General features: G+C 37.5%; 1 protein-coding gene across 1 annotated transcript in view; it reads left to right on the top strand.

Annotated features, from left to right (window-relative positions):
- The window catches only part of LOC124078962 (deleted in malignant brain tumors 1 protein-like), a 198164-nt gene that overhangs the window by 113136 nt on the left and 61180 nt on the right, over positions 1-23848 (top strand). Inside the window, 6 exon segments of the mRNA XM_058572557.1 lie at positions 4892-4984; positions 5062-5376; positions 6485-6799; positions 12025-12339; positions 23012-23320; positions 23409-23726. Coding sequence (XP_058428540.1) covers positions 4892-4984; positions 5062-5376; positions 6485-6799; positions 12025-12339; positions 23012-23320; positions 23409-23726 — 1665 coding nt within the window.

Below are 23848 nucleotides of genomic sequence, written 5' to 3'. Positions count from 1 at the left end.
TTTGTAGCAGAACTTCATTTATTATTATTATTATTATTATTATTATTATTATTATTATTATTATTATTATCATCATCATTATTATTTTGCTGTTGAGTTTTCTGCTGAATGACCACATGACCTTGTATTGATAGAGTCAACTAACATTAAGATTTGATGCTTGGGCTGGGGATGTGGCTCAAGCAGTAGCGCGCTCGCCTGGCGTGCGTGCGGCCCGGGTTCGATCCTCAGCACCACATACAAACAAAGATGTTGTGTTTGCTGAAAACTGAAAAATAAATATTAATAAAACTCTCTCTCTCTCTCTCTCTCTCTCTCTCTCTCTCTTTAAAAAAAAAAAGATTTGATGCTTGTTGACTTCCCAAATAATGATTGTACATATTAACATGACAATAGCTTGTGGTACAAATATGTATGTATTTGTATCAGGTTTGTAACCCTTGAGCTTTTACTTTCACTCTCTTAATATGGTAGTCTTTAAGGTGTCAAATGTTCTTAATGAAGCACAGCTTATCAACATTTTTGTACACTAAACACAACATTTACACCATGAGATCATAAACATATTCTCACAGGTTGTCTTATATGTGCTTAATTATTTTTCTTTTGCATATAATTGTGCAGTATCTGGGATTAATATTGTATGGATGTGTATGATGTGAAGAAAAGTTTCACATTATTATCTAGACAATAAGTTGACTCAGCATATATTACTGAAAGAGCTTTTCCTCTCCACAAGGTCACCTTTGAGATAAACAGTGCAGATTTTCCTACTCATTCTATACTCTGTTCCATTCAATTCTATTGTTTGTGTATTCTTACAGTCTAATTTTGTAGCTTCTCTTGCCTAATTCATTAGTCATACTTGGTCATATGCATTTCACATAAATTTTAGAAACAACTTTAAATATATATAATATGAATAAAAGCATGATGGTATTTCGGTTGACATTGGATTTGGATTACACGTGAATATGGAGATACTTGACTTCCAAAGTATATCAAATTTCTCTCAGAGAATATACATAGTTTTTATGATGTTTACTTATAGATATATTCAATGCCATTAATGTTTCTTTTGGTGAAATATCCTAGGAATGTCTTCAAATTGTTTTCACCTTTATTTCTAGTATGTGCTTGGGAAGTTGGTTTTTCTTTTTTATTTCTTTCATTTTATTTATTTTTGTTAATTTGATAATTCTGAAAAAGTTTCAAAGATAGTATAAAATTTCCAAGTAATCCTGACCTTATTTCCAAATGCCACTATTTTACTATATTCCATCCTTCTTCTCCATTTATGCATAAATTTATCAAATCTTTCTGAATGAGTAGTTAAGAGTAGGTGAGTAGGTGGATAATGTAATCTGTCCTATTACTCCTAAAATGTTTTCAAGGATTTCATATGTAACCACAGCATTGTTGCCAATTCCATAAATCCATCTTGCTATAATATAATCATATAGTGTATTAGTCTTGTTCAGAATTTTACTTAAATTCCTAAATAAGTTATTCACATTAAAAAAAAGTATGGCAATATGCTGCATTCAGTTCTCATGTTTAGTTATCTTTCTTAGTATGAAACTCTTTAAATTTTCTTGGTGTGCCATGGTAATGATATTTTTGAAGAATACAAGCCAATAATTATATGAAAAGTTCTCTTCTTGAGCTATGACAATAAGCAAAAATAAGTAAGTAATAAGAGAATTTGTAAATCAATGTTTGAGTTTGTTACAAATGAAAATTAGCTTTGACTTTTTTCTAAAGTAGAAATTTAAACTATTTATGTTAGAAAAATGAATCACAAAACATGTATTTCTTAAGTTCATGCACAAGAATTTTTAGACCACATTGGACATATCTAGTGATATAAATATTACCTACCCTGTAGCAATCTCCTCTCTATTTTCCAGTGGACTCCTTTTTGCTTCCACATATGATAGAGGACTTGGGTACTTGTCTTTCTCTATGAAGTTTATTAACTAAACACAATGTTTTCCAGTTCCATCTGTTTTGATGCAAATGACAGGATTTCATTCTTCTTTATGGCTGTATATATATCATCTATACTTCATAAATTTTTCTTTCAGTGAACACTTGGAGTGATTCCATACCATAGCTATTGTAAATAGTGCCACAACGAACATGGGGATGTAAGATTCCTGTGTTTCATAGTAAATGTAATCTTGGTGGCTATCTCTGCATAATACATTTCCCCAAAAAATAACAATTCAAATTAAAATTATATTTCATTTTCTCATGATTTGTAGATTAATAAATTTGGCAAGGGCTCTTGGCAGTTGCCTCTTGTGGTCTCTCTTGAGGTTGCACTTGGATCTCATCTGCAGCTGAGGTCATTGAAGACTTGACGAAGCTGGGAAGTCAGGAAAGCTCATTCACATGGCTGATAGCTTGAAGTTCACCTGGAGTTGCTGATAGAACCACTTGCAAATGTTCTCTCCCACATGATTGTCTCTACAGAATAGATTTCCCATTAAGCAAACATCCTACTAAGTCAAGAGGAGAAGGCCTGACATTATAAGCTAGATTTCTAAGTAAAGCGGTGTAGACTTCCCCATATTCTATTGCTTATAGACAACTCACCACTGACAGCCAGATTGGAGGGAAGGAGGAATGGATAGAGTGTGAAAGATTTTGTGGATATTTTTATATGTGTATTAAATATCCTACTCTATGTATTTTCTATTTTTACTTCAGCACTATCAAACCAAAGGTCAAATGTTTTCTATGATACGTGAAAGCTAACCTACAATAAGAAGAGTGGGCAGTGAAGGGAAGAACATAAATCCAGTAGATTAGAAAATGGGCTATATAGGGAAGGGAGAGGGATAGGGGAAGGACAGTGGAAAGAATCTGACATAGTTTTCCCATGTGTATGCATGTGCATGCATCACAGTGAATCCCACCATCATGTACATCAATAAGAATGTAACTCTAACTAGAATAAGATATATTCCATGTTTGTATGATTGTTTAAAAATGGATTCTTATGTCACATATGACTAAAAAGAGTCATAATTTATTTAAAAAATTGTGGCCCTAAAACTTGTAGAGTATTAAGAATGTTAGGTTATCTCACCATCTCTCTTAATTCCCTATTATATTTCTTATTCTGTTGTATTTCTATGCTTCACTCTGTATTTTCCCATGTTCTTCCATTTACTATTTCTATTTTGAAGAGCATCTACACTATTGTTATACTCATCCACTAGTTCTTATTTTTATCTTCTGACTTTTGAAAATAACACATGACTCTAAAATATTTATTGGATTTTTGTTAATCATTTCTCTGCCAAGATGCACATCATATGAAACCTTCAGAAAGGTATTTTGCCTCTTCTGTGCAGTCTAATTAGGGTAGATGATCTTAAGTAAAAGTTGTTGAAGTGTTTAGAAATGGGCATCATCTGAAAAAACAAAAAACAAAAACAAACAAACAAAAAATCCCCTCTACTTTCAGTTCACAGAATAAGATGCAAGATTTCTGGATGTTCAACAGAATTTCACCTCTTTGGTCCAAACTAAATTACACATGTGTATTCCCAGGGAAATGAGGCAAACATGCTGATATTTTCAGAATCTCACCTACTAACTTTGAATGAAAAATGGCTAAAGGGGAAAATACCTGATTCTAGTTTTCACTTTTCTCTAAATTTGACTCTAAAAGTCTTGCTGCCAAATATGCACTAATATATTCCACTTTCCTAAACTCATTCCTGGTGTGTGCTTAAATCAAGAAAGGGAGAGAGAAGGGAAATTGCATGGAAATGGAAGGAGACCCTCATCGTTATACAAAATTACATATAAGAGGAGGTGAAGGGAAAGGGGGAAAAAAAACAAGGGAGAGAAATGAAATACAGTAGATGGGGTAGAGAGAGAAGATGGGAGGGGATGGGAGGGAAGGGGGGACAGTAGTGAAAGACCTAAGCAATTTCATTCTGCTTGGGATCTTATTTTGCTCTGAAACTTAACCTCTGACTTATTGTAATCCTAAAGTCAAGAAAAAATCTACAGAAAAACTCTGTGGAAACATTTCAGTTCTCGGAAAAGCCAGAAAAGCCGCAGATAGGCCAAGATAACCACATATCTGAAATTCCAGATGGCTTCCACCTAGGTGTGGTGACCAGTATCTAAACTAGAAGCCCTGCAGTTTGGCACGTACTCCCTTTGCGACATCCTAACAGTTTAAACCAATCAGTTTAAATGAATCCCCCTCTTGTAGGGACCAATCCCTCCTACCCAACTTGTTCCCACCAGTGAATGTGCTAATCATGTTTTAGAATTGTTATTTGATTTTCCCGCGGTGTGTGATGATTTGCTAGGAGATGCTATGATGTATGTGGGGGTCCCTGCCTTCTCCAAAGAATGTATAAAACTGCTGCAAAACCTGGGCTCCGGGCCTCTTAGCGTCACCTGTTGCTGTGTGTGTGTGCGGAGGACCGAGCTAGCTCGCAATAAACACCTCTTTGCTGCTTACATCGATCTTGGGTCTCTGGTGGTCTTTTGGGGGTCCCGAATTTGAGCATAACAGTAGAGGATAGGAAAGACAGCAGAATACAACAGACACTAGTATGGCAGTATGTAAAAACGTAGATGTGTAACCGATGTGATTCTGCAATCTGTACACTGGGGAAAAATGGGAGTTCATAACCCATTTGAATCAAATGTATGAAATATGATATGTCAAGAGCTATGTAATGTTTTGAACAACTAATAAAAAAAGTCTGGCAGAACAAAAAGCAGAAATCTCGATAGAAGATCAGCTCTGAAGATCGAAAATGAATGCTCCTTTGCAACAGCTTTCATCTCAGATGCCATCACTAGATTATTATGTTGTTTAATTCAGGTTCCTTTTCTCTCACTCATTTGGTAGGAAACCAGACCCAGCTGCTGCCCCAGTGCAACGATTTCTGGTCTGACCCAGCAGATTCTGAAGCCTCAGAGGGCCACACTGCCAATTGCTTAGGTGAGCAAGGACCCCAGAACAAGAGCTTTCTCATTCCCTGTGTAAATGCCCAGTGACATGACCCCATTTCTCCTCAGACAATAAACAGCTCCACCTGGTGGATGGGGGCAGTCACTGCGCAGGGAGAGTGGAAATCCTGCAGCAGGGCTCCTGGGGCTCCATCTGTGATGACAGCTGGGACCTGAATGATGCCCATGTGGTGTGCAGACAGCTGGGCTGTGGAGTGGCCCTGGAGACCACCATCTCTGCTCACTTTGGAGAGGGATCAGGGCCCATCTGGTTGGACGACCTGAACTGCACAGGAGAGGAGGCCTATGTGTGGCAGTGCCCTTCCCAGGGCTGGGGACAGCACAACTGCAGTCACAAAAAGGACGTAGGGGTCATCTGCTCAGGTCTGTGGTGCACACTGTGCACAGGTACGGGAGGGCAGGGAAAGGTCTGCAGGGTGGTGGCTGAGCCATGGGGGAGAGATTGGGCAGAAATTGACAGGGCAGGGGAGGAGGAAGCTCCTCTTACAATTCCTGTTATTTCAGCAGAGGAGAAGAAGAGGTCCTTCCATTTCCTGCTGGAGCAGCTGAGCTTCTGCTCCTTCCTTCTCAGCACTGTCACCTGACAGAGTCATTTTCCACAGTGTCCATTTAAAGCAGTCATCACTCTTCTGTGACCTGCGGGTACATCTTGACCCACTGAATTAGTTTTCTATTTCTGCTGTAACAAGTTACCATAGATTGAGTGACTCAAAAAAACACAAATTTATCATCTTACAATGTGTAGGTTAGAATCCTGACCTGGGTCTGTCTGGGCTATAAATAAGGTGTGAGCAGGATGCAACAGCTAAAGCCTTAGGAAGATTCATTTCCTTCCTTTTGGAGCTTTTAGACATTGCCTGAATTCCTTGTCTTATGGCCCCTTCCTTCTTCAAACCAACAGCAGTGCAATTCTCTGAACATCATTCCATGAACCATCTTCCTCTGATGAGGGCTAGAAAGAATTATCTGCTTTTGGGGACACAGGTCTAAGAATATGAATAGATTGTGCTCACCTATGAATCCAGGATGATACAGGATAATCCACGAAAAGATTCTCTTCTTAAATATGTCTGCAAAGCCCTTTTGCAATGGGTAAAATATTCACAGGCTCCCAGGGTCAGGGAGTGAGCATATTTGGAGCTTCCCTATTGTGCCACACCTATGTCAGCCATCCTTTTCTAGGGTATGTCAATTGGTTAGTCAGAGAGTAGATGAAGAGTTTATTTACTGCAGAGCCCCCAGGTCAATGTTTCTATCTATTGATTTGCTAATATTACATTTGTGTAAAAACAGAAATTGAAGTAAAAATTAGCAAAACAGGTTAAAGGGTCAAAACTTCCATTCCTTCACCTAGTAGGCACTTCCTCAGCAGAGTCAGCAATAAGCACTCATTACTTAGGAATAAAGGAAAAACAGCAGTAGGAGTTCAGTGCTCACTTAGTCCTGATGTCCCCCTTTCTTTCTATTTCAGAGTTCTTGGCCCTCAGGCTGGTGAGCCACAACCAAAAATGTGCTGGGTGGCTGGAGGTTTTCTACAACAACACCTGGGGCAGTGTCTGCCACAGCCCCATGGAACCCATGACTTTGTCCATGATCTGCAGTCAGCTTGGCTGTGGGGAAACTGGGACACTAGATTTCTTGATTCCTTCTAGGGAAGGTTCTAGACCTCGCTGGGTGGATGGAATCCGCTGTCGGGAAACTGATACCTCTCTCTGGCAGTGTCCTTCTGACCCCTGGAAACACCAATCTTGCTCTGCAAAGGAGGAAGCTCATATCACATGTACAGGTAACCTGCTGTCTATTTCTATGTGTTTGTCCTATGCCTGTAGGTTGTTGTCAGGAAAGGTTCATATATGCAAACAGAATGAATGAGTTGAACTAAATCTACAGAATGAATACTGGATAGAGATTACTTGATCCACTTATTTAAATTCTGTTTGAAAGGCAGATGCAAGGAAACCTGCTATGATAGCAATTTATATGAAAAGTACCAAGAGACTGAACAGAGTAAATGGGAGCATGAAATTACACTCTGATGGACATTCTTAGCAATTAGCTAATGCAGTCTCAGATTATAGTAATTAATCTGTATTTCCTTAGTGAGAGGGCAAATTATTAGACATCAGTAATACACATTACTTGCTAAGTGCTATCAATTTGTTCCCACCAACACAATCAACTCTTGATAGGTATCATGGTGATCATTTATTTCTGATGAGGAAATTGAGGTTTAGAGTAAACACTTCATCTTCCTCACAATTTCAATTGAGTGAGTGACAACTTGAGGAATCCAATACAATGGGCTGTTTACTCTGGAATCCACTACAGATTAGTTTGTTGATGATAAGTATTTGAGGGATTTGTAGGTAAAAACTTAATTCCAGGCAGGAAGAGATACACAAGAAAAAAATATTGTGCATGCTCTCATGGAGTTTGCATTCTAGCATGACTACACAACCACACATAAATTTGAGTGTCATGAAGGCATGGAAGGTGCTGAGCAAATATGTTCACTGAGGAAGACAGCAATCATATTTAACTTGAGATCTAAATAAGAAGACCTAAATAAGGTCCAATGCACAAGAACATAGAGCATTTTGTCAGTGTAACTACTGAGGTGGTAGGAGCATGGTGGCCTTAAGGGAATGATAAATTTTATCATAAGCAGAGTAGGAAGAGTGTGGGGAGAGTGATACCTGATTACCTGGATGGGTGAGAAGAGCTAGAGGCCTCGCCAAGCCATGGCCCCAGTAGCAATTCTGTTGAAAGGTATTTGCTAGTCATTTTATCTGCTACATCATGTGGAAGTGCTATGAAATGAGGAGCTTGGTCTTGCTTTATTTTCTTCTTGAATTGATCTCCTCACAGTCCTAGTGGTCTTAGTTGATACTCTCTCCTATGAGCTTTTTCCATACGCTATTGAAAACTAACTTGCCCACTTCATCCCTCTCCCAGAAAACATTCCATGGTGCCTGTTTCAAATTGGAGGCTATCATCTTCTAACTAATTAAAACCTACAACATCCACTTCAGTTTTGTGTTTTAATAAAAACCTGGCTGTCTTCTGAAAACAATGATGTCCTTATCATTTAGAGGTTCCATGATCCCTTTTCAACAGGATATTTCTGAGCCAAATATTAGAATAAAATTATTCCTGCTTTTTTGTCATTTTAAACAATTCTTTTTTAACAGTTTTTTGATTGACCTTTTTTAAAAAATAACTGACAGTGGAATGCATTACAATTCTTATTATACATATAGAGCACAATTTTTCATATCTCTGTATATAAAATATGTTGACATCAATTCATGACTTCATATGTGTACGTTGGATGATGATGTCTATCACATTCCACCATCCTTGATAATCCCTTTCCCCTTCTCTTTCCCTCCCACTGTCCTATCTAGAATTCATCTATTCCTCCTATGTTCCCCTCCCTACCCCACTATGAGTCAGCCTCCTTATATCAGATAAAATATTCAGAATTTGTTTTTTTGGGGATTGACTAACTTCACTTAGCATCATCTTCTCCAATGCCATCCATTTACCTGAAAATGCCATGATTTTGTTCTCTTTTATTGCTGAGTAAAATTTCATTGTGAATATATGCCACATATTTTTTATTCACTCATCTACTGAAGGGCATCTAGGTTGGCACCACAGTTTAGCTATTGTGAATTGTGCCACTAGAAGTCCCAAAATGCTCCACCAGAAAATTTAAACAATTATTTTCTTTTTCTTTATGTTCAGCTACTTGAAATTTACCCCATGAGGTGGCACCAGCTACTAGTTCCGTTGGTGTCACTATCCAGTCTGCACACTCCCATCATCCAAGAAGGCTGCTACACCAGGCTCACCAGGTTCCTCTTTCTCCTGTTCCTGGTGCTGCCAGCATCATTGAACACAACTGAAAAAACATCCTGGCCTCTCCATTCCTGAATTTCTCTTACTCCTTCATACCCCATCTCCCTGTATGACCATACTATTGACCACCACTAACTGTACATCTTGAGATCTTGATTGCATTTTCCTTCTCTATTGCCTCTTCTCCCTATGCACATATTCTTCATGATCCTTTTCCATATATTTCATCCTCATGCAGATTCCAAATGCTTTCCCTTATCAGTTTTTCAGATTTCCACCCCATGATGGCACATGTTCTTCTTACCCTGATTAGACAACATGAGGACCCATTATAATCCTCACCCTCCAAGTACACTCAACTCCCTGGTCTCTTCTGTCAGTGAAAGACAAGAATATTATTACCACTCAGTTACTCCCATTGGGAGATTAACTCAATAATTGGGTTAAGAGTCCCATAACCCAATCATTTATCCTCTAAAACTTCTTTCATTGTCTCATCCAGAGCTTTTGGGGAACACCTCACATCCAAACCATAACATCCACCAAGGCTTGAGCAGGGCTAGGTCATGGTTACAATAAGGTACTACCTCACTCTAGTGGCTGGAGGTGTAGCTCAGTGGCAAAGCACACCCAACATGTTTGAGGTTCTTGGCTTAATCACCATCATGACTCAGAAAGAAGAAAATGAATAAAGGAGTACCAACCACTTAAACATAAGTCAGCTATATAAATACAGTAATAATCAAATAAACTCAATAACAACTATGAAAGCAGTAACAATAGATAAGGGAAAGAATAAATGTAGAATGAACAAGAAACTAAATTAATAAAAGGAAAATTAATTCAAAAAGGAAGATTGCAGAAGAAACTATAAAAAGAAGGAGAATAAAAAAATAAGAAGAAAACTATTTTATATAAAGAAAAGATGAAAAAGAAGAAAAGAGAAAAATCCATTTAAAGAATTTTAAAATGCATTAAATACATAGTATTAAGGAAAATATAATAATGTGTATATTGAAAAAAATATGTCAAAAATTCATCCTACACAAAATACTTACATGCAGAAATCTCTTTTATGGTCATTTAACATTTGAATCCATCCGGTATATGGGATAAACTGGGCTAAAAAAAATTAATTCTAGTTCCTTTCAATTCCCATCAAAAGGAGCTAGGTATGATATGCTGCCTGCATTGTGCTCCTCAATTTCTACTATGGAGGTTAAGGAATATTGATGTGATAGGCCATCATCACGCTGAAGGGTTCTGTTTCAAATAGTGTGGGCATAGCAACTGTCAAAGTCACCACAAGCCCTGCCTTCAGTGTCTCTGGAAACAACTTGTAGAAAAACTCTGCTCCAGAGACGTCATTCCTATGAGGGCATACCAAGTGTCCTAGCCATAGTGAAGCCCTGGAATGCCTGTGAAAAGTGGTGTAAACATCAAACCTCTCAGCTCCACCCTGGAGATGGGGCACAGGAATGGGGTGAATCACCAGATGTTGTCTCAGCTCTCAGACCTGGAATACTCCTTTTCACATAGAAAAGATGCATGTATCAGTGAGGCCTCTAGTGCGTACTCTGCTGCTATCTGAGCATGTTTGTGGAAGTCAGTCTTCCTGAGACTATAGATGCTCACTACCTCCACCCTGTCACTGTGGAGGGGTGACTCAGGGACCTTGAATTATGATTAATTCATATTTTGTAATCCTAACACAGTTTAGCCCATATAATAGGATCCTTCTCAAGATGGCTCCCAGTAATAGCACTCTGAGAACTTGGTGAGTAATGAGATGAACTCCTCCTATAAAGCTCTCTTGTTGTACTGAAGGAGTCCCTCTCAAAACAACTCCCCAAACTTGATCTAAAGCTTGTAAGAACCATGTGTTTCTTCCACATGTAAGACAGCTGGATTTGAAGTTGCTAATTGCTTTGTAGTTTTCTCTGGGCTGCCATATCATTAACACTTCTAGTCATTTCTTTAATGGTTCCCAGTGTTTTCCCCCTTTCTCTTCTCAGAGCTTCCCCTGTGCTCCCTGACTCTTGTCACTCACAGAGCCACAAAAAGTGTACTTCTATTCTGTTATTTGCCTTCTCATCAAGAACTCCTGGTAGGAAGTCCAAGCACAGATTAAATATATTTGGGGGAAAGTAACATTCTATGATTCATAGTGGCATTTGGGCAATGTCAATGTCTGACATCATCTATACAGGAAGGTTGCCCAAACTACCTAAAGTGAACAAAAATTTAAATTTAAATATCCATATTTGAACTATGAAGCCTAGAATCATTAGTGAAATATATTGTGTTAACTATGGTTTGTCTTATGACCCATTAATTTTTCAGTTTTAATGCCTATATAATTACATTTTTCCCCTGAAATCATAGCTGTCACCTGAGACTTCTTATGATCTCACCCCCATTTCCTACTGCATCTCCTGTACTGTCATCATTCCAAATCTCTGGCCATAAGTCCTCATATATATGTGATTTATAAGAAGCCAATGCAGATACTGGCCCACTACACTAATTCTTAGAAATCATTCAGAAAAGACACTTTCAGCTACTAAAATTAGGAATCTCAGCATTTCTCAAATAGTTTTGTCACATCATATGCAGAACTCTACCAACAGCAAGTTTTACTCTGATCAGATCTACATAATAACTTCTACCTGAGACTACTCACTTTATTACATTGTGTTTAATTCCATTTCTTATTTTTTCACAATTAATTCTTTCACATTATGGTAGAAACTGAGACTTACCTGCTGCCCTAGTATAATGAATGATTCTGTGTCTTACACAGCAAGCACTGTGTTCTGAAAATAGATCTGCCAAGTGCTTGGTTGGAGGAGGGAGTACCACATGACAAAAGAATACTTATCAGCCAGCACGGTGGCACACATCTGTAATCCCAGCTTCTCAGGAGGTTGAAGCACAAGGATTGTGAGTTCAAAGTCAGCCTCAACAAAATAGGCCCTAAGTAACTCAATGAGACCCTGTCTCTAAATAAAATATAAAATGGGGCTGAGGATATGGCTCAGTGGTTGACTGCCCCTGAGTTCAATCCCTGGTACTCCCCTGCCCACAAAAAAGAACTTTCTCATTCTCTTTGTAAATACAACCATTGACATGATTCTTTCTCCTCAGAGAGCCCACAGCTCCGCCTGGTGGATGGTGGTAGTCGCTGTGCAGGCAGAGTGGAGATCATTCACCAGCATTCCTTGGGCACTGTCTGTGGTGACAGCTGGGACCTGAAAGATGCCCACGTGGTGTGCAGACAGCTGGGCTGTGGAGTGGCCTTCAATGCCTTGCTCTATGAACAATTTGGAGAGGGATCGGGGCCCATCTGGTTGACAGAGCTGGCGTGCACAGGAGAGGAGGCCTACTTGTGGAATTGCCCTTCCCTGGGCTGGGGAAAGAACAACTGTGGGCACTCTGAAGATGCAGGAGTCATCTGCTCAGGTATGGTCAGTGCATTCTCCACTACCTAAGAGAATGGAAAGTTCCAAGAAGTAGTGTCTGGTCCTTGGGGGAATAAAGAATGAATTGCCAGAGAGGACTAAGAGGAGAGTTCCTTTCCTGAATCCACAGATTCAGGGATAGCAGTGGATGATGCACTTTATTTATTCCTGTCCTATAAACCTCTGATATTTTCCTTTTCCTTCTCAACTTTCTTAGTTAACAAAATATTTTTGTAGAGTATTTCAGCTTAAAATCAGTCTTCATAATTTTGTTTCTGTAATTTATTACTTTTAGGATTACATATAAATTGATACACACACTTTGTTTGCAGTAATTTTCAAAGGACAGACAAGAAAGTGTCCCAACTTTTCTCAGTTGAATTGAGTGCTTGCATATGTAGAGTCAAATATATTTTTCCACTAGGTTAATAGGTATTTGGGCAGCGGGATCAAACATATCACAAAGAAATTTATGGATTAATGCAAAGTTGAAATACTTCTTTCCAGATTCAAATATCAAAATCTTAGTTTATTAGTAGGAAGGGCCAGAGAATTGTTAGTGAAACGCTGTGAGTCACAAATTCCTCCTTTCATATCTATTATAGTAGATTCTCTCTACATTTTTTTCCAAAAATTTCTGTATAAACTCATATTGGGAGGTGTATTTAACACTGTGCTGTCATATCAATGTTGGAAATAATAAATATTAATGCATATTTATTACAGTATAAGATTATGTAGTTTAGGACTCAGATCAAGGTGGTTATTCAGTGATCTCCCACAAATACCCCACGAAAACAATTTTCACAAACCAAATAACTTGATAGGAGAAAATAACTTAGGTGTATGAAAAGAAAAGAAAGCATTTGAGTGTCTGCTTTTATGACAATATAAAGAAAAGACACATTCCCTAAATCTAAGCAGCCCAGCATGAAGAAAGATGCATTCTTCTTAGGGAATGGAAAGGTAATTAAGTCCAGGCCTTAGACTTGAAACTCAGAACTAGGCAGGTGCCCAGTAGAGCCCAACAATCCTTGTCCCCATGCCAGTAACCTCAGACTGAATTTCTGGAACTGTGTTTAGTTGGGCAGCAAAGAGACTGCCTCCACTACCACTCCTCCAAGCAGTCTTGACAGAAGGAAAATCAAGAATCCAGTTGCTAAGGAGCAGGACACAAGAGCAGAAATAGGCTTTTGTCTTAGAGCACAATGCCAGGCCCACCATGATGATACTCAGCACTCAGTAGGAATTAGAGGTTGAAATATGGGACTGACCTCATAGAGAGAGCAAGACCTGTATGCTGGTGGGACAACTCAAGAAGAGCCTGTGGCTGGTTGCAGGAGTCTTGGGCCATGAGTCCACCTCAGCAGTAGGCAGTTCATAACACTGAGGACGTTGGTCCCTCCTCAGTTCTGTGTTGCCTTGTCAGGCTGTGCCCTAGTGTGTGACATATCTTTGCAGCATTTTTGGCCACAGGACTACCCTCCTTGTTCCTTCCCAAAGCCCCAGGGAGCACACAATGGAGAGAAGTCTCTCCTTGGGGGTAAAAATTTAGTTGGCACCCAAATTTGACCTGGACCCTTGAGCTCTTGCTATTACATATTATAATACAGATCTCAAAGATGAAAGGTAAAGAGTCCAAAGGAATCAAGAAAAATGAAATAAACAACACATAAGGGTATCCTAATTCACCTGACAGTGAATTTTCTAACAGGAAACCTGTAGACAAGAAGTAAGTGCCATGAGATTTTCATAGAATTGAAGGAAAAATCTGCCAATCAAAAATACAAAACACAGCAAATATCCTTTACAAATAAATAAATATAAAGACATTATTGAGCATCCCCCCCCACAAGTAACCATAAAGTACAGCAATCCTTTGCTGAGCATATATCCCAAATAAAATGAAGTCAAGATGTTGAAGAGACCTCTATACTCCCAGGTTTATGGCAGCACTACAGACAGTAGCTAAGAAAGGGAAACAATCTAAGTGTCCATCAACTAATAAATGGACACAATAAAGTACATTTACATAATAGAATACACTTTAGCCAAAAAGAAAAAGAAAAAAAAAAGAAAAACACAAAAGAAATGAAATCCTTCCATTTGCTGCAGCATGCATGGACCTGAAGATCATTAGGCTAAATGAAATAGAAGAAGGGCAAAGAAGAACAAAAGTCTTCTAATCTCACTATATGTCAAATCTGAAAGAGTTCACCTCATAAAAGTTTGGAAGTTTAGACTAGAACTTTGATTACCATAAGCTGGAAAGTGTAGGGGTTAGAAATGGAAGGCTACAGGTTTTACTTAGGAATAAGAAATTCTGGTGCACCATTATACAGGTGGGTGACTATAGTTAACAAGAATGAACTTTATTTCAAAAAGCAAGAAGAGAAAATATTGGAAATTTTCACAAGAGTAAATAAACAGTGTTTGAGGAAATAAGACCCACTATATATATTCATCAAGAGATTTATTTACTTCATTAATAGATATACTATTTCTGTTTGGGGTATTGCTTGAAATAAGTTTAAAATAATTGAAAAAAAGAGAAAAATGCTACAGGTGACAAGATATGGAGGAAGGTTATATAGTTTATATGTGATAGATGCCACAACACAATGTATCCTTGAAGCAAAGGGTCAGACAATCATATTTTTGACTGCAATTTTTAATTTACTCTAGTGAGAATGATTCATATGAATCAGTGGACTTGGCAGATGCAATTTTTCTTTTCTTCCTATCAGGTTTCTCATAAACTTCAAATGGCTTAAAATGTTTTTCTTTTTTCTTTTTTCTTTTTGTCTGCATTATATCTTTGAAATACTCATACCCAACATCTAAAAACATTTCTGGAACATGGCAAATTCTGGAAAGATATTAGTATTTTGAATTAGAAAACATGGAAGCAGACTCTCAATACTCTCTTCAAATAACTTTCTCTTACACCAGACCTGGGTGGAAAGTTTAGATTGTGTCTCCTTTGAAGACCTCTCTGCCCCATTTTATCCCTTCCTGATCACAGGCATTTTTGCCCATTTCTGGGCCTCCATGATCACTCTCCTTGCCCTCTGTTCTGCCTTAAAGGAAGGTCATGCTCCCTCCTCTGGCTTTCATAGATGACTGGGAAGGCCAAGAATACAGGGCAAGTTTGGTCTTCAAGGAAGACACTGGGATCTGTGTGTACTTCTGCCTGGCCAAATACAACATCTGATAAAGACATTCCCCTCTACTCAAGTGACACAGTTCTGTGCCCTAAAGAGAATAATAGAATTGTGGAGTGATGGACGAGGAGACAGGTAGATACAGAAACAAGGCTTATGATCAAAGCCCTGCAGATTTTGTTATATGCAGATGAATCTCAGATACAGGAAGGGAGGAGAAGGAAATCTTGATCTTAGTGGAATAAACAAAGGTGTGATCTTGATGAAAGATGTTGGCAATCAACCTGGCCACCCTGCCACTTTTGTTTACCTGGATAAATTTGAGCCCAAAAATTCTAATAATGATGGAAAGTGAGAGAGGCCATTTCCAAAAGCTGAAAGAGCCCTATATCCTAAAAGATGCAATACAGAGAATTAGGGACTTGCCCAGAGCTTCTGCAGGTAGAAAAGAGTAGTTTTCTGAAGATCAGGTACCTACAAACTCTCCTGGGGCTTGACTGAGTATTTTTGTAAATGAATCCAGTTTGTAAAGTAGAGGCCACCTCTGTGAAATAGGAGTAGAGATGAGGCACCAAGGATAAAGGCACATGATATGGAAGGGCTCATTGAGGGAGTAGAAGGGGAGATCAAGAAAGGAGAGAGCTGAAGTGAGAGGAGCTATCACTGAGAGGCATAATTCAGGTCACAGTATATCTGGATACCACCATATCTCTAATCTCTAACAAGTCACTTACTCTTCCCAAGTTCTGTCTTCCTGTCATAAGGACATAGCACATGAGTATCTTCAATAGTATATCATTTTTAGTAATTTTTAACACATTTAACATTGTCAACAGGTTTTATCACTGGGGTGCTTTAAACTTAGCTATGAAAAAGAACATTATGTTGAGGTATTTAGGGTACTGGCTAATTCAGATAGAGAGGTTTAGGAAGGGAATTTGAGTCTGAGAATGGATTTAGGATAAATATCATGGTATCTCATTTATTTATACAGGAAACACCTACACCCAGACCTTGCCTGGGAGCTGCCCATCTGTGTCCCTATAAGAAAAGCCACCAAAAGAGTCCATTTGCTGGTATATGCTAAACACATACTCTGCACTTTCAGTTCACTTTATTGCCAATCCTTTAAATTTCTTAGGGCACAGAGAAGCACCATTTTTTTTTGATTGATTACTGTGGGCCTTTTTTTGGCCTGAAGTACAAGTGTGTCACTATCTCTTCTGATTTATGGCACAAGAAGTAGAATTTGTTTTCTAGTGTGCAAGATGTAGATGTCAAATCTTAAGATTTTAAAGTTACTTTTAATTTTTGTTGTGTTGGCACTTTGGAGTTTTTATGGAATTTGGTTAATTGTATTAATTATCTATCCAGGGATTCTTGTTAAAATTTCTCTTTGTCTGCTATTTATCCTACATACAAATAAGTTCTGATATCTTTTAGATGAGATTAGGAAGACAGATTTCCTTTAAAAAAACAAGATTATGGAGAGTAGCCTACAGTGTCAGCCAAGTCTTCACACTAAAATTCATCCCCTGTCCTTAGATGAGTCAGGCACAATTTGAGTGAGGACCTCAAGTAATTCAGGCTCTGTTGTAGCCCTCCAGGGGAAAAAGGTTTAGCACAAGACACACTCAAAAAATGTTTATATTGTTTCAAATAAACATATGGGGGGGCTCTAGTGAACCCAAAATCTATTTCCCTACATGACAATCTCCATGGAATTATTTCAATATTAAGATTTTACATGTTATTAAAATACCAGTCTTGTGTAGATATTGAAATGTCCTTACTATGCCTCATGTAATTTAAATTGGTGGTCATGATTGAAACAACATGCAACCAAGAGGAAAAATAAAGAACCCCTACTTTTTTCTTTTTCTTTTCATGTCATTGTCATCAATCACTTCTTAATCTCTAGGGACTAAAGCAAATTTGCCTCCTTCTACCAGTCTTACTACTCCTGTGACAGTTGATCAGACTGGGACATGCCTCTGTTCTCTAAGTGTAATTTCGCAGAGGAGGAGATTCAAAACTCTTCACTGAAGCATCCCAGATTTAGAAAAGCCAGTTATTATAGGAGAAAGGAAGTGGGAAAATTTCATCCTCTGATATTCATTGAATTCTTCAATCATTTTCTAAAGTCTCTCACTAAAACCCTTAATCCAACCTGACTTGTGTCCTCAGAAGAAGGGAGACACATAGACAGACACAGAGAAGAGGGAGAGGTAAGCAGAGAGGCAGCAACCGAAGTGATGCTTCTATGAACCAAGGCACACCAAGGATTGTCATTGACCAGTAGAAGTGAGGGTGGAGTGAGGAAGGATCCCTCTGATAGTCTCCAGAGAAGGAGCCAACCCTACTGACACTCTCAATCCCACTTCCATCCTCCACAACTGTGAGGTAGTGAAATTCTGTTTTAAAGCAAAATAATCATCAGCAATAATATTAATTCCTTACCCAATTCTAGACCAATGAAAAGATTTGTGTTATACCACACAATTGAAGGACTTTAGTCAATATGGAAAAGTCATGTTAGAGGACCTACTGAAAATTTTATGTTAATGGAAAGCTCTAGAATGGGTCTTCTTTATAATCCACTCTGGTATGTTTTAAGAGCAGGTATCATTTTTTTTCTCCATTTATATGACTATTTTTGACATCTACATATTTGACTATACAGGACAATATCAAATAGAGACTAATTTTCTTTTATTTAATATCTATCCCTAAATTTTCTAACATTATAAATATTTATATAGACTAATAATTTAAAATATTATTATTTAAAATTAAATGTAGGTATGTGAATGATTTTATAAATACTAAATTCCACATACATATACACATGTAAGTGTGTGTGTGTTTGAATCTGTATCTGTATTCAATTTCAATCCACTCTAAGCTATTATTTCATAAAAAATATAATTCTTAATAATTTTTATCATATTTCATACATAATTTCTACCTTCACAACAGTCTTCTGCATATGTCCTTGTAACATGGACTGACTTATTCTTCTTTGTGAAATTTTAAGTTCTATAGAAAATAGAATTACCAACTTGGATATTGACCCATGTTTTAGAAAATAAGTGCATTTGCTAAAGAAAAAAGAATTATCCATTAAAAGGGTAATATATTTAATAAACATCTTCATAAAATTACTGTAGTTGTATTTGCACAGATTCCACAGATTTGCTCATCTTAATGTTCTGCTGAGCATCATACTTCTGAAATTTCTTCCTTTGGGGAGTCAGTCCTCATGTTCATCACTGGGTTCACTTGATGTGCTCATTCACACTATTCCACTCTCTCTGATTATAGTCGTGGGCCGATAACACAGAGAAAGTCAGTTAAAGCCTTTGCCCTGAATTTACCTTCTTAAAGGTAAATTCAACTGTTGATTCAACAGTGCACCAGGACCCACATTTCTCAACTGTCTGCAAAAGTTATTTCTGAGGAGCAAAGACAAAAAAGTAGGGATTGGGAAGAACCATGGGGGATGGGGGTTCCTAAAAGCAGCAGGTCACCATTTCTCATACTTTCCCTTTAGAAGTCCATGTGAGCTCTGCCAACCTTGTGTGTCAAATCTATTTGACTTGGTTTGCCTCATATGGTTTTGTTTTATTATTCTTTAATTTTATGTTTGGTAGATTATCCACAGTTCCTGATCAGATCATTTTATTGCAATCATATATATATATATATATATATATATATATATATATATATATATATATATATATATATATATATATATATCACATTTTATAAATTCAGTGTATGTTCATTGTTGGGAGCTTGAGTTTACGTGCATAACTGACAGTAAAAGGGAAATGTAACCTGGAGATGAAAGCCTCCCAGTTGAGACAGACACCTGAGTCTGAATTGTTTGTAATGTGAATCATCAGTAAGAGAATTAGCATTGAATATTATATTTAATGTTTTATTTCTCAAAAAGTCCTCAGACATTAGGTGTGTTTCATATTATGCCTCAAAGATCAAATTAGAAGTTTCCAATATAAATGCTGTTTATGACTTTGAGGAAAAGATACATAGCAGTTATCTCAAAAGACTGTAAAAACAGACATTCTGAATAAATTCTAAGTTAGACCTCTTAAATAATGTTCACGTCTTCATATGTTTCATTCCCTATGAATCAAGAAGAAGGGCTACTCTGAACAAATAGCTGGCAACTATGTGTCCACACACTAGAGGCCCAGATGAACCAACCTCAACATTCATACTTCTAAGATTTCAAGATTATAGATTGTGCAGACTGAGTGGTAGGTTCAATATGGTAACTTGTTTTATATGAGAATATATTCTGTATGAGCAAGACAAGTGAAAGAAGGAGTGAAAAATACCTTCACACAAGTCTTCTGCATAAATAGCCTTGCAACATGGACTGACTTATTGTGGTACTATTTACCTCAACTGCTTGGTAATGCAGATGAGGAAAGAAAATTACTTTTGTCTCCATATGCCTTTATAACATTGAAATATTACAAAAACTGATATGTATTTTTGTAAATAAAACTAATGAGGATTTCTGAACCACCATGATATAAGAATTTCCTATTTACTGAAGAACTGTGGAGTATAATAATATACACCATCATTAGGGTTTATAGAATGATGTATACCTGCTTCTGAACCACACTTTGGCTGTTGTTTTTATATTTCATTAAGTGCAACAGAGTAAATGATCTCCCAAGAATAACTACATTCTGTGTTGATGGTAGTTGGCTCTAATTTCTAAATCACATCTTTTTCAAAAAATTGTTCCAAGGGATTTTGGGTATATGTTACTTTATAATATAATGCCCAAAACATAATAAATCTTTAATGAATTTTTATTTTTATTTCTTCATTGCTCTCTTTTATTTAATTGATTTTATTTTTTGAAATATACGACTGTGAATGCATTACAATTCTTATTACACATATATACCACAATTTTTCATATCTCTGTATATAAAATATGTTGACACCCAATTCGTGTCTTTATACATGTACTTTGGTTAATGATGTCCATCACATTCCACCATCCTTGCTAATGTCCTGCCCCCTCCCTTTCCCTCCCTCTTCCCTACCTAGAATTCATCTATTCTTCCCTAACCCACTATGAGTCAGCCTCCATATATCAGAGAAAACGTTCAGCATAGTTTTGGGGGGGGGGGTATTGGATAACTTCACTTAGCATTATCTTATCTAACTCCATCCATTTACCTGCAAATGCCATGATTTTATTCTCTTTTATTGCTGAATAAAATTCCATTGTATATATATGCCACATTTTTTTTTATCCATTTGCTGTTGGACATCTAGGTTGGCTCCACAGTTTAGCTATTGTGAATTGTGCTTCTATAAATATTGATGTGGCTGTGTCTAAGTAGTATGCTGTTTTTAAGTCCTTTGAGTATAGTCCAAGGAGAGGGATAGCTGGGTCAAGTGATGGTTGCATTCCCAGATTTCCAAGGCATCTCCATACTGCTTCTTTAATGCATTTTTAAAGATAAATAAATATATTGCTGACTTTCAATAATACTGCTTTCTGAACACCTCAGGATCTCTTTTCAGCACAATGACAGATGTTCAGTTGATGCTCTGAGTACATGTACTATATGAATTTTATTCTTCATTCTCTCAGGCTATAACTGGATTAGGTCCCTCTGGTCTGTGCAGAGTAGAAGAGTAAAGGTGAAATCTACATGAGAGATCTATCTCTTTATCTGAAATGCTTCCAATTTTATTAATGGAATTTATACAAAAATTTCTTGCAAAGATTTGATAATTTAATAGAATTCAGTGCCTAAAACAAAGATACCCTCCTAACATTTCAGTCAGAGGACAGACACTGTGCTCAGATACCCCAGTGGATTGTCTTAGATAGAGCTTGAATGTAATGTTATTCTACCTCAACTGAGACATTCTAACACTTGGATACTAGAAATGGACAAAATACAGTTAATTAAAAAAAATAAAGTGGACTAGTGCCACTGCAGGCATGTTTGTGTTTTTATCTGAGCTGAAACTACAATCAGTCATGCAAACCTGGTGGTACTTATTTTGAACTTCAATTTGAAAGTGACTGAGTGGAAACCAGTATTTACAGAGAAGAGGACCTGGCTGCCTCCACAGGCAGAGACTACAACCAGCCAGGTTTCTGTTCTAGAGGCTGATCTTTAGTTTTCCTGTCACTGGATAACTGTGTTTGTGGCTGATTTTATGATGTGCCTGCAGGTCTCATATTCTTTAAAACATAACCTTCTAAAGATTAGTGATTTCAGTTTGAAATTTGTGTATCTGCATTTTGACTCTATAAGTAAGGTACACTATATTACTCAACTATAATAATAAAATAAATTAAAATTACCATTGCAGTAACACTTCAGGAATCCACACCTCACGTTAATGCATCAGTTTCAGAGAGAAAAGGGGGTATTCCAATTTTAAGTAACAATTTTAAAAAGGTAGATTAATGTTTTTGATGTTTGATTGTTTACTTAGGGGGAAAATTAATGAAATTAATGAACATGCTATTCTCTTGAGAAAGATTCCTTGCTGAATTTCTTCACTACAAAATATTACTATTATATTATAATTTCACATCTGTAACTAGATGCCTCCCCAAAGGTCTGAACACATACTCAAAATTACTTCCTGATTAGCTTCAATAGATGCATAATGGATTCTTCAAACTCTGTTTATTAGAAACAAAATAATTCCATAAAAAACATAAACAAAAAATGCTCAAATCTCTGGATAAAGTCTGTTCATAGTTTAAATGGCATTTCAGTCTTCTTTAATGGGAAGGATGATATAAAGAATCCTGATTATTTTTGTCACAATAACCAGGTTTCTATCTCACCTATTTAGTGGTCTCTTTTCTCATCTCTAAATTGAAAATAAATATCAAATGTCAGTTTTGGACACATTGGAATTTTTCATTCCTTAACAAATGGTATCTTAGTTGGAATTATTATCTGTAAATCTGTGAATTGGAAGTTTCAGGGCTTAAAATAGTAAAAAATTAATCCTAATCTTTTTCTATAGTGGGTTCACATTCAGAGAATAGATACAGATCCTATACAAAGAAAAAGGAGATTACAGTATCAAAGAAAGTAAAAAAAAAACTACAGATACCTTTATAATATAAAGAATAATATGTTCCTATAAAAGAAAAATCCATTTTTACACGATCTATATCTATATATACACACATTTCTTGGAAACACACATATTCATGTATGTACAGGTATGTTCATGGGACAGTGTGTACATTCATATCATGAAACAGCAATTTAGAAAGCACACTACAAATTCTTTCTCCAAAATTTATCTTCAGACACTTGCTCATTGAATTCATATTCTGGCACCACATATTGAATCCACACCCCACACTACAACCCTGGAAAATGAAAAGATTTCACAGCATTACCTGTGAATTGTAGCTTACTCCTTCTATTCGATGGTATTTGTTGTTGTTTGTTTTTTCTCCCATAGGATTTGTGCATCTGGTTGGAGGACAGGGATCTTGCTCTGGGCGAGTGGAAGTGAATTCTGGAGGAGAGTGGATTCCAGTATCTGATGGGAATTTCACATTAGCCACAGCCCAGGTCATCTGTGCAGAGATGGGTTGTGGCAAGGCTGCATCTGTCCTGGGGAACCTGCCCTTCAGAGAAGACAGTGAACAGATCTGGGCTGAAGAATTTCAGTGTAAGGGGCAGGAGCCTGGCCTCTGGTTCTGCCCCAGAGTGCCCTGTCCTGCAGGCAACTGCCCCCACAAAGGAGCTGTGCAAGTTGTCTGCTCAGGTGAGACTCACAATAGGACTTTAACTTCCCAAAACACTCTATGGGCATAAGAAAATGTGGAATATTGCTAAACCCTGTCTTCTGCCAGGATATACAGATGTTCGGCTCATGAAAAATGGCAGCTCTCAGTGTGAGGGTCAAGTGGAGATGAAGACCTCTGGAGGCTGGAAAACTCTCTGTGCCTCCCACTGGAATATGGCCAATGCCAATGTAGTTTGCCGTCAGCTGGGCTGTGGGGTTGCCATCTCCACCCCAAAGGGAGCATACTTTGTGGAAGGAGGAGATGAGATCTGGAGAGACCGATTCCACTGCTCAGGGTCTGAGTCCTTCTTGTGGAATTGCCCTGTGACTGCCCTGGGTGTTCCTGCCTGTGCCAATGGAAACACGGCCTCTGTGGTCTGCTCAGGTAAGAAAGGACAGGGCTGACTGGTACTTGAGTGACATGTCTCTAAGAGGAGACAGTGTGGAGAGCTGACTTCAAAAATTAGACATTTTGTGGTGAATTAGGATTCTTATTATCATTCATCT

Source organism: Marmota monax, unplaced genomic scaffold (genome assembly GCF_021218885.2).
Source record: "Marmota monax isolate L192 unplaced genomic scaffold, Marmota_monax_Labrador192_F-V1.1 WCK01_AAM20220418_F8-fsc00186, whole genome shotgun sequence".
In the NCBI taxonomy this organism is placed as follows: domain Eukaryota; kingdom Metazoa; phylum Chordata; class Mammalia; order Rodentia; family Sciuridae; genus Marmota; species Marmota monax.
Note: the sequence above shows the minus strand (reverse complement) of the source record. Positions and strands in the feature narration are given on the sequence as shown.